The sequence below is a fragment of the Salvia splendens genome, chromosome 20, assembly GCF_004379255.2.
Source record: "Salvia splendens isolate huo1 chromosome 20, SspV2, whole genome shotgun sequence".
NCBI lineage: Eukaryota > Viridiplantae > Streptophyta > Magnoliopsida > Lamiales > Lamiaceae > Salvia > Salvia splendens.
Genome location: NC_056051.1, coordinates 11,702,825 through 11,715,065, shown reverse-complemented (window position 1 = coordinate 11,715,065; position 12,241 = coordinate 11,702,825). Strand labels below are relative to the sequence as shown.

The following is a 12,241-nucleotide window of genomic DNA, read 5'->3' as shown; positions in this document are numbered from 1 at the left end:
CTCACCATCCTCACTTTCCTTATTAAGTCGGATTTCTGTAATGATTAATTATTCGTCTTCTCCCAATTTCCATTAAATTAATTTCGTTTTGCACAGTACAAATATCATATTGCATTTAATTGGTTGTTGTGGTTTGGGCTGAGCATATTTGAGAAATGGAAATGGCCGGAGAATAGGATACAGATGCGCGGGAGATGGTCTTTTCCTATCTTAAAAAATTTTAAATAAATTTGGAGTATATTTTCTAGGAAAAAGTGATAAGATATTCAGTTATTATACTCTACAAATTAATTATTATAATCATATTGGACTATTCAATATTGGAGTATTTGTTAATTTTTATAGGGTCGGTCATTACAGATTTACAGTAATCATTAAAAATTGACATTGCACACTTGATACTATGTGGTATGGTTACTCTTATGTGACAAACATTTATTGAAAAAAATACTACTCCCTTCCTCCGTTCTAAATAAGTTGAATCAAAACTTTAGGACAAACAAATTAAGAAATTATATTGAAAAGTAAAATATAAGAAATTATATTGAAAAATAAAATAAAGAAATAAAATAGGAGTGTATCTTTGTTGCAATTTAACCTCACCAAACAAATGTAGGAAAAAATGAGTTTCTACGTAATATACCAAACACCATTGGAATAAAAGCTCTATCTACAAACTACTCTCTCCGTTCACGAATAATTATCTCAAGTTTCCTTTTTTATCCGTCTACAATTAAATGTCTTATTTATTTTTTACTACTTTTGGTAATAGACCCCACATTTCACTAAACTCACATTTTTTTTAAACAAATATAATATAAAAGTAGGACTCACACTCTATTAGAGCATCCACAATTGTACTCTTGCCAACGAGCATGGTTGGGCCCAGCCCCACTTTTTCTGCCTGCTCTTAGGCAAGAGCACAACACCACAGCCGTGCTCTTCCGCAAAGACGAGCACAAGGGCCCCACCATTCTATTATTCATTTGAATAAAAACATTTCCACAAAATTAAAATACATTAAAAATATCCGAAATAATATTACAAATTACAAATAAAATAAAATTACATAATTAAAATCCTAAAAAATAAAAATTACATAATTAAAATCCTAAAATTTAAAAAGTGCGTAATTAAAATCCTAAAAATTAAAAATTACATAATTAAATTCATAAGTGACCGAATTTCGTCCAAATGGATGATGAATGTGTGTATTTATAGATGGTTTTGGGATTAAATTTTTTTAAAAAATTTAAAAAATTCAAAAAAACGGTAATAAAACGGCTATATTTTGGGAATACGAAAATATTTTTTTTTATTTTTGGTATTATTTTTGATTTTTTTTAAAAAAATGCCAACGGCCAATAGAAAAACACATCGTCACGTCCTGGCCGGCTACTCTAAGAGCACGTCCGTGCCAGCGGCAAGAGCACATCGGCGGACAAGCGTGTCCTTGCCAGCGGCGAGGACAGGCGGAGAGCTTGTGCTCACCGTTGCAGATGCTCTTAATGTTTAAAATATGAGAGGGGAGGGGGGGGTAAAATGGTCATTAGATAGGACGGATGAAGTAGTTTTTTTATTAGTTGCATCTTTTTAAAGTGGGTTGATGTAAATGACCTCTTCCAATTTAGAAAATTCCACCGTAAGAAATTGGGAGAGTTGAAAAGGAAGGGGAAGTTCCGTAAATTAAAGGGGTTGGCAGCGGAAGGAAGCATGAATAAATCAGAGAAGAAGATGATCTATTTATTAGATTATTCAGAAAAATTCATTTCGCATAATTATCATATCATGCTGATAACTTGAATTAAAACATGCTTTATGATTAATTGAAACCTAAAACATGTTTTTCTACTGAACATAATTATACCTTCTTGATTCTCCAAAGAATCGTAGATGACTCGCTACTTCTCCACGTGAAAGATGTTGAGTATTCGACCACAAATTTTTTGACTGGTTCTCGAACTGTATTCCGATATCAGTGTGGGGTCTGTGGGCTGATCTCACCAGGATACTAGGACGTAAATAAAGAAGACAGAAATCTTCACGGGTAGGAGATAGAGAGAAAAATCATCCCTTCTAGAGATAGGAGAGGGACAAAAATTTGAATAAAATTGAGTGTATTTTCTGTCTCTTTATTCTCCTATTTATAGTATTAAGTAAATATTGGTCACAGTCAGGGATCTATGGAAGGTTTTTTGGATATGGTCTCCCACAATTAGCTTTTTACTAATTAAATTGAACCCACAATTTAATATAAGCTTATATTGGAATATTATTATCAGCTACTACAGTAGTAATATTGCACTGCCCATCCAAATCTGAAATTACAAGTAATCCGAGTTTCCGTTTAGTTTATTATTCATTTCCCCGGTTAGATATAAATGTCCATTAATTAATTAGTGTCTGCTATAGACTTAATTAATTAACATGTTTCATTCCAAGAGAGGACTTAGCAAGAAACATTTATTTATTATTAATAGAATAATTAAATTCAACTAGTTAGGTTCTGAATAATAAAACCTTGTTTCGAGCTCCTCTTGAGGACATTATCAAACGAGACTCACCTCGCGCGCACGATCAATATAATAGCAATCCTAGCATCGCTAGATATTAATCACCACTACCCTATATATCAGGATTATTGGGTTTGCAAAAACCCGCACAATTTGATAAGTCAAAATAATGCATAATCAATACCGTATAGCTCAATGCTAACATATATTGATTAAGAAATATATTTATCAAGACCTCGTCTTTCAGTAGATAGCATAAAGACACGTCTCGTTGTTAGATCCGTTCAGTGCTGTACCACTAATGTCATCTTATTTCAGTAAAGCTTAGAAATATGCGGACTGACAATGCAACATTTCATGATAGGTAGTCTAAACCTATTTGGCTTGTTAAATTCTTTTTTATTGTTCAGAAGAACTGAGTGTTACCTTAAAGTGGACGCCGCCCACAACCGGTCTACTAAAACAAAGATTTAGACTTTGTTAAGTTTCTTATGCATTTAAATATGTAATCAAACATAAAGGTAAACATAACAACATTATGATAAAATAATTTATTTGATTCATTGGAAAATAAAATAAGAGTTTTTACAGTATTTAATCATTCGAAATTGATTTCTAGTACATAAACTTCGTTCCATTTCTTCACATATTTCTCAAAGCTGTTACAAATACCACCTCATGTGAAAGAAATGAATTATGTCCATTAATGTACTAAAAAGTGTGGGCCGTTATTTATTTCGAGGGATCGGAGATATATCACATGCACACTGAACACAATTAATGCATAGAAATAAACTAATTCTTCCATATCTAATACACCGACCGACCCCTTAACCACCTCTTGGGTAGATTTGGAACCACTGCATTTCTAATGAACAGTGTTGCCCGCTTTGCAAAACTCGGGCCAACAAGAAATTAATAATTGCATACATAGGAGAAGCTCATAATGTCATTTTAAATAAAGCAAAACACGCCCTAGAGTCATATGATATTTTCTCGAACTATTAGGATGTATGTCAAAATAATATAAACTTTACATAATGTTATTTCCAAAATTTTGACATTTTAACTAGACAAAAGTCTTTAAAGTACCTCCCAGTTAAACATTGCAGCTGCAGCAAGACTTTCACGTGAGTGAAGCTGACTACTATTCCTGATGCTGGTTAAGGCATGCAGCTCCATCAAACTCTTTAGGAAACCTATTGTATCTGAAAGATATGATGATCTCCATGCAAGATTTCGATGTCATCAGTCCTAAACATAGAGAATTATGGAGAAAGTCGTAACACTTCAAAGCGATCAAGTATTAGAAATCAGTGCAGTTGTGACGACCAATTTAAAGTTAAAAGACAAAAAAGTTACTCTCTGGTCAAGGTACTCTGAATACTGGTCTCATCTGCCGATGGTGTGTGAAAGCTAAGTTCATCTTGTGCAAGTGCATACCAACTAGGGACATCTATATCTTTCCCAGAAACTCTCTGGAGCTGATACCCAAGGACAATGGCATCCTGCAGCCTTCTTGATCCACTAAGCTGTGTATCAAACAAGTCATCTAAGGAGTAAGAATGATATAGTGCACAACACAAAAACCGTAGGAGAGAATCTGTGAACCCAAACAATAGATCATGCTTACATTGTTCTCCTATCACATTTTAATTTCATAAATTGTTTACAGGTGTTCAGATGAAATCAAACTTTTATTATGGACTTAAATCAAATCCTTAGGAAACTAGGATACTATTTCTTTAATTCGGATTTTAAAATATATCAGTCCTAAAAGAGGATGCAGAAATGCGAAAGAAAGAGGAAAAAGAGGATTATAAGATGTTTAAAGAAAAAAAACCTTAGAATGAGTAACATTTTTCCCCATAGCTGTATCCCGAAGTATATGGGCAACCACCTTGAAATTCATGAAAAATGAGAACAAGTTAGCTGAAGCTAACTAAACAAACTAGTGAAATAGTGTTAGTGGATAGTGGGACCAACATTAAATTTAATAGTAGTGTATGTAATGTGTGGTGAAAAAGTTTCCAAAATAGAATTCGACTAATTTTGATGGAACATTATGCACTTAATGCTTAATGAAGCTTGGCACCAAATCAAATATAAAAACTACTTAAAACTTTACTCCAAAATATCACAAGTCCAAAAAATATAATGTTTAACGCAAACCAAAAAATGTACATTTATTAATGGTTTGTCGAACGAATAGAAGAAACAAGTGAAGAAAGACAGTAACAGTTGTGAAGTGCTAAAAGGCTGCGGTAAAGCATACATTCATAAAAAGCCCATTCGCTATGCTATAGATTATGAATTTTGACTTATAAAAGTCAGCTCGTGTTTGGATATCATCCAACAAAGCCTGTCATCCAGCAGCCAAACCTGAACTATCCATGTCTGCCAGTGTGAGGGTGTTGTATAAATATCTTGATGCATTCCTACCCTCTAGTATAAAAGAAAAATTAAAAAAAGATAAGATACCTCACCACCATTAGTGCCTGCATCATAACACGGTCTTAGAGAAATTGCATGTTAATATACGGTGCCCAACATCCGGTAAGCAAATCCCTCCTTATGATCTCCACACCACATTGGTAGCACTGTTTATGCAATATGATACAGGTTGACAATATCTCAAAAAATAGTTACTTTTGCATTCACATCACAAGTAAATTTAATGAATATTCAAGGTGAGAATGCACCTCAAGCATGCTCCTAACAAACGGTTCCTCATTAAAATATTCTCTGCGTACAAAAATCAAAGGCACTTTGTGTGCCAAGGCTTCACTCACGGTACCATATCCAATTTTACCTGAGAGATGTGAGTCATCATAATGTAAGTTGAAAATACTACTACTAAAATTGAATCATTCATCAGAAAAATATTGCAAGATGTTTGCTGTAAGGTTACCAAGCAGCATGCAGTCTGAGGCTGCAATAAAATCAGGAGTATAAATATCCTTTGGAAGTTTAATAAAATTTTCTGGAAGCTCCTTCCCTTCTGATGCTCCGCAAACCTAGATCAAGTAACAGTATGCAAACCAGAAAATTATAACTCACAACAAACAAGACACGAACAACATGTAGGGAGACGAACCAAGCATATCCACCCATCGGGTAGATACTTCTTCTGAAGCTTCCACCCAGCTGGCTGTAAACAATGAACAACTCTGATATTAGTGATTGTTTGAGAAATATAAGATAGTACAAAACATCTAAAAGTGGTCACTAAATCAAATCTTATCTAGAGAAAACTGACATTCCTATAGAAGTACTTGCACCTAAGACAAAACACTAGAACTGCTGCTGCATCTAAAGTGGTTCGTTTAAATTTCACCACTGATAGAAACAGACCAACAAAACTTTGCCGAATATTGATGACTAGTTTATTAATTTCAAAAGTTTAGGATCATAAAAAGATAAAGAGAATGGAATCTCTGATGCCTTCACAAACAGCAGAATTTTAAAATGTACAGTTAAAATCTCCACCTGTCCGCCAAAATTATAAATCAAAACTTTTGTGTCTTCCGCAATTCCAAGCTCTTTCCTAACCTGAACAAAAGTGAACCAACAATCAGAATGGGTATCTTACACCAGCAGAAGACATTTAGTAGCATAAGCTAACCTCAGCCCGTGACCTGCGTAATCTCCGAACTACAAGAGGTACATCAACCACATCTCGAAAAGCAGGCACTGCAAGGTTCGTGCATGCTTGAGAATTAGTTGCATATGATTTCAACTATTAAGTAAACCTATTTACATACATACACACACTTACACAAAGATTACCTAATCATCAACTACAAAGATTATATTGTACCCCAGGATATCCCCAAATCTTAGTTCAGCAGACATGCATGGTAAATTGGTAATCTAAATGAATTATGGTGAAAGTGGTGAGAAAACAAATGAGAAGTTGAAAATTAATGAAGCAATTATTTATGACATCTGCTGAGCATACTTCGTCAGTGTGCTAAATATCATTTTATATTCCTTTCAGCTAACAGAATGAAGATACACAGAAGGATCTAATGTATACATCATCGATCTCTGACAATGTCAGAGACAAGGTCGGTTTAACATCCTCGTGAATCAAAACCATATAATCAACATTGAACATAACCCTATCCCACAACTTCTCAAGGGTTCTCAAAATTCTAATGGTTACCAAAGAGACCAGCGTACTGCACTTTCTCAGCTCATGTAGCTACCAACATTTAGTCGGGTTTAGAGAAAAAAGAGAAGATATTATTTTAGTGTGTGCACATATAGATATTATTCTGGGACCACCATACTTGGGCAGTATCCTGGGAGACGTATAACGAAGTCGCAATGAGAATAGTCTTCAGCTATCTGCAAAGATTTTAATAAGCAAAACCAAACAAAGATTTTCAAGTTCTTATAAGGAAAGGAGAGGAAAATCTTCAAAGTAAAGATCAAAGAGTACAACTAATTAATAAAAGTGACAAGCGCACACATGTGAAATCAAACTCCTACTTACTCCATATTTGTCAATGTAATTGAAGATTACGTAACAGTTTCTTCATGGAGTAGTATTAAGACTTATTGTGTGATCCATGCTCTCAACAAATAACACAAAATTTATTCTCCTTACTATCAGGGCTTACGATTATGACCAAAACAAGACAATCGGAACTCGTAAAAATAAAACCATGGCAGTTTGGTCCTGAGCAGAGACACTTATTATATAAATATGGACTTTGCTTAGAGCTAACAAGTGTTATGGGAGCTATGATCCCATACTTTTGAGATCTCAGTGCTAAAAATGGCAATGAGTCCTAAGTGAAAAGCACAATAAATTTTTAATGATCTTCATATAGTGTAGGGGGCAAATGCCGCAAGGCAATGTGGTGAAGGTGGGTGATGCTAGCAGTTTTCAAATACCTTCAAAACTCAATACATTGTTCTTGCATTTCTATAGTTGTCATAGAAAGATTTAAGATGGAACATTTCTTCATGAGCCACAGTATATAATTAAAGGAACTGTAAAATAGTAGGCAGTGCAATCATCAACCATCAGATGAACTCTTCTCAGTGGTTATCAATAATGGAAGAATACCATCTCCTTTTGTAATTGCAATGAAAGAATTGTGAGTTCTCTAATACAAAATGTTAATTTGGCTGGAAATAATGATGATGATTATCCATGGAAGTTGGCTAAAATAACTATGACTTACCTGCCAAATGATAGAGTGACTTTGACGTCCAGCCACCATAACATATTCGGCATATATGAAGTCCCAACTACAAAAGATGAAAGATCAGAAGAGAAACGAAAAAAAATAGTGTCCAAGATAAATAAATCTAATTAATTCAAACAACCAATAAATATATATGACTATGGATTCAATTTAGGAGTCTTTGCTTTGCAATGATAGTCTTGTATTTACTGGATATTATCATTATGCCATTCAGGCTCCTGATGCCATATTAATCTGTTACTATATGTTAGTAAAACTAACTCAAAATTTAGATGACCACTGCAATAATAAAATCGACAAAGGTCTTTAGTGTTGTGATGCCAATTCGAACTATTTTAAGCTTAACTTACGAACATAGATCAATTTCTTTAGATTAATGTCTATGAATAAACATTATCTGATATTTTTATAATCACCAATTAAGAGGAGCCATTTTTCCATTCTTGGTATAACTACTGCAGCATGCTGGAAAGTTCATCCATAAGCATTTATCTTATTTTATAAATTTTAAGTAGGGATATTAGCTACACCCACATAAAAAATTATGTTTCCTCATATATATATATAGTTTTGAAGTATGTATAATCACCTAAAGTTGGTCACACAAACAGCACGAACTCCAGCATCTGCTGCTGCTTGGCATGCAATAGGGACAGCATCAGATACCTGTTATTATTCAGTACAATTAGAAAGAGTGTTTTCCCATCTGCAATCCAGCTTAAAGTAGATGATTGTATGTCAAATTTCCTTGTGGAAAGCAAGCCTAAATCATAGTATATCAGTTGAAAGGGAGAGTTTTTTTGTATGTCATACCACTAAACTAGCATTTATGGATTTCAGCCATTCAGCCTCAGTTGACAATATAGAATCCCGAGGTACCACAGCTATCTCAACATACTGTTGAAATGTGAGAGACAATAAGTCACCAGACAATCAAAAGAGGTCAATATGTAAAATGTGAATTAAGAGTAAAAATAAGACTCTCTCCATTTATATTGCTAGTAGTCTAGTACCTTCTCCAAGGATGCAAGACGATCAACCGTCAACGCATCTGTTTGAATGGCTCCAATATCTAATACCACCTGCAGACAGATAAAAATACATTTATTATACAGTCTACATGAGTTTGACAACAGATCCACTCTACATTGCTAGCGTCCGACAAACAAGTTTTGATTTTTATGCAAACGCAACTATAATTTCTATCTAGAGTGTCACAGTATCCATAAATTTTGTACCTCCAAGCATATTGAAGTCTCACATACAAAAAAATGGGGGACGGTAGGGTATTGACCTTCCGGATGAAGAGTTTAGGTGACTGTATATCAGTGGTAAAAATGTGCTCCGAAGCAGCTGTAACCACGTGAATTTCATGTCCTAGAAGGATGAGATTGCGAACCACCTGCATATACGCAACATTTGAAAAATATCAGCATCAAATTACATAAATGCCACCAAATGAGATTTTTCTGTGTGTAAAAGCAAAGAAGATATCATACAGAAAACTGATACCTTTTCTTCTTCTCTTTTGTTAAGGAAGTCAAAGGTATTTTTTAATCCAAGAAAGAAATGAAATGTATACATTTAGACAAGCAATCCACTCCAAAAGAAACAATGAAACTACAAGACTAAAATTCTGATCATGAGGTAAATGGAGAACAATTATTGATCCTTTAAGAGAAAAAATGATCCAGCATGACTGCATGAGCCATGAGAAGCCCAGACGAGACCAAACAATGGCAAGGATAGTACATTGATGAAACTTTGTTAGAGAAGGAAAAGTGGAGAACTAGGTTGCAGGAAGAAGGATTCCGAAAAAGATTTGGAGAGAAGATAGTCCCTTCGTGAAAGTAACCAATGCCCACAGTTTCAAGTAAACCAATCATGTTACATATATCTGAAAACTTCTAAATCTCACATTTTATATACAGAGTGAAGAACATCATCATCCATTGATATTCCCAAAAGTCCCTCTTGACTCTTTCTTAAGAACATTGATTTTAAAAATGAGTGATTGTCCTTCTTCGACCCTTACTTCCCAAAGTATTTCCTTCCCTAAATTGGACATAAACAGTTTGAGTAGACTCTATAAATGCATTTCCCCAACTTGTGCTCCCGAAAAGCAAATCAAGCCCTACAATAACAGAACCCACACCTTCATTTCTCCGAGAAATATCTGATCATCTACGATACATGCTTCGTCGTTACAAGCTGAACTTCATTCAATCTAACTACTCTAAGCATTAGTGAATTGTTATTAAAAAAAGGATAACCAGTTTCAAGTTCAAAGGTAGAACTAAATAAAACTGAAAGAAACTAATGAAACCAAAGTAATAGGTAATGCACATTTACACAATTAAGAAGAGATTGATAAACATCCAACATTGCCGAAATAAATTGGAAGAGGAATAGCTAAAAGAGAACCTCGGCAACACGGGTGGCGTGGCCAAATCCATGGCCGGTGACATAGTAGGCAAAAACAAGAGGCTTTTCTTCCTGCATCTCTTTTTTCTATTGGATCCACTAATAGATTTGCAGATTCGCTTCTCTCTCTGTGTGTCTCTCTCTCTCTTTCTGTTTCTGTACACAAACAACAACCTCTCACCATCCTCACTTTCCTTATTAAGTCGGATTTTCAGTAATGATTTAATTATTCGTCTTCTCCCAATTTCCATTAAATTAATTTCGTTTTGCACAGTACAAATATCATATTGCATTTAAATGGTTTATTGTGGTTTGGGCTGAGCATATTTGAGAAATGGAAATGGCCGGAGAATAGGATACAGATGCGCGGGAGATGGTCTTTTCCTATCTTAAAATAATTTTTTAAATAAATTTGGAGTATATTTTCTAGGCAAAAGTGATAAGATATTCAGTTATTATACTCTACAAATTAATTATTATAATCATATTGGACTATTCAATATTGGAGTATTTGTTAATTTTATAGGGTCGGTCATTACAGATTTACAGTAATCATTAAAAATTGACATTGCACACTTGATACTATGTGGTATGGTTACTCTTATGTGACAAACATTTATTGAAAAAAATACTACTCCCTTCCTCCGTTCTAAATAAGTTGAATCAAAACTTTAGGACAAACAAATTAAGAAATTATATTGAAAAGTAAAATATAAGAAATTATATTGAAAAGTAAAATAAAGAAATAAAATAGGAGTGTATCTTTGTTGCAATTTAACCTCACCAAACAAATGTAGGAAAAAATGAGTTTCTACGTAATATACCAAACACCATTGGAATAAAAGCTCTATCTACAAACTACTCTCTCCGTTCACGAATAATTATCTCAAGTTTCCTTTTTATCCGTCTACAATTAAATGTCTTATTTATTTTTTACTACTTTTGGTAATAGACCCCACATTTCACTAACTCACATTTTTTTTAACAAATATAATATAAAAGTAGGACTCACACTCTATTAGAGCATCCACAATCGTACTCTTGCCAACGAGCATGGTTGTGGGCCCAGCCCCACTTTTTCTGCCTGCTCTTAGGCAAGAGCACAACACCACAGTCGTGCTCTTCCGCAAAGACGAGCACAAGGGCCCCACCATTCTATTATTCAATTTGAATAAAAACATTTCCACAAAATTAAAATACATTAAAAATATCCGAAATAATATTACAAATTACAAATAAAATAAAAATTACATAATTAAAATCCTAAAAAATAAAAATTACATAATTAAAATCCTAAAATTTAAAAAGTACGTAATTAAAATCCTAAAAATTAAAAATTACATAATTAAATTCATAAGTGACCGAATTTCATCCAAATGGATGATGAATGTGTGTATTTATAGATGGTTTTGGGATTAAATTTTTTTAAAAAAATTCAAAAAAAATTCAAAAAAACGGTAATAAAACGGCTATATTTTTGGGAATACGAAAATATTTTTTTTATTTTTGGTATTATTTTCGATTTTTTTTAAAAAAATGCCAACGGCCAATAGAAACACGTCATGTCGTCCTGCTCGCTGGCACGGACGTACTCTTAGCTAAAAGCACGTCCGTGCCAGCGGCAAGAGCACATCGGCGGACAAGCGTGTCCTTGCCAGCGGCGAGGACAGGCAGAGAGCTTGTGCTCACCGTTGCAGATGCTCTTAATGTTTTAAAATAGGAGAGGGGAGGGGGTAAAATGGTCATTAGATAGGACGGATGAAGTAGTTTTTTTATTAGTTGCATCTTTTTTAAAGTGGGTTGATGTAAATGACCTCTTCCAATTTAGAAAATTCCACCGTAAGAATTTGGGAGAGTTGAAAACGGAAGGGGAAGTTCCGTAAATTAAAGGGGTTGGCAGCGGAAGCATGAATAAATCAGAGAAGATGATCTATTTATTAGATTATTCAGAAAAATTCATTTCGCATAATTATCATATCATGCTGATAACTTGAATTAAAACATGCTTTATGATTAATTGAAACCTAAAACATGTTTTTCTACTGAACATAATTATACCTTCTTGATTCTCCAAAGAATCGT

At 34.0% G+C, this 12,241-nt stretch overlaps 2 protein-coding genes across 2 annotated transcripts; both read right to left on the bottom strand.

The window, feature by feature from the left end:
- Window positions 1-3,712: 3,712 nt before the first annotated feature.
- On the bottom strand, window positions 3,713-5,047 carry LOC121781484 (L-arabinokinase-like). The gene is made up of 4 exons (XM_042179217.1): window positions 5,000-5,047; window positions 4,357-4,413; window positions 3,876-4,045; window positions 3,713-3,767 (listed from the first exon to the last, which is right to left on the bottom strand). The coding sequence occupies exons 1-4, from the start codon at window positions 5,018-5,020 to the stop codon at window positions 3,713-3,715; spliced, it is 303 nt and encodes a 100-aa protein (XP_042035151.1). The 5' UTR covers window positions 5,021-5,047.
- A 333-nt stretch (window positions 5,048-5,380) lies between these two features.
- Window positions 5,381-10,335, bottom strand: LOC121781483 (L-arabinokinase-like). Its single transcript, XM_042179215.1, has 11 exons — window positions 10,160-10,335; window positions 9,030-9,137; window positions 8,749-8,817; window positions 8,549-8,632; window positions 8,325-8,401; window positions 7,712-7,778; window positions 6,809-6,866; window positions 6,139-6,206; window positions 6,003-6,065; window positions 5,611-5,664; window positions 5,381-5,530 (listed from the first exon to the last, which is right to left on the bottom strand). Exons 1-11 carry the CDS (start codon window positions 10,235-10,237, stop codon window positions 5,381-5,383), a joined length of 876 nt encoding a protein of 291 aa, XP_042035149.1. The 5' UTR covers window positions 10,238-10,335.
- Between the last annotated feature and the right edge of the window lie 1,906 nt (window positions 10,336-12,241).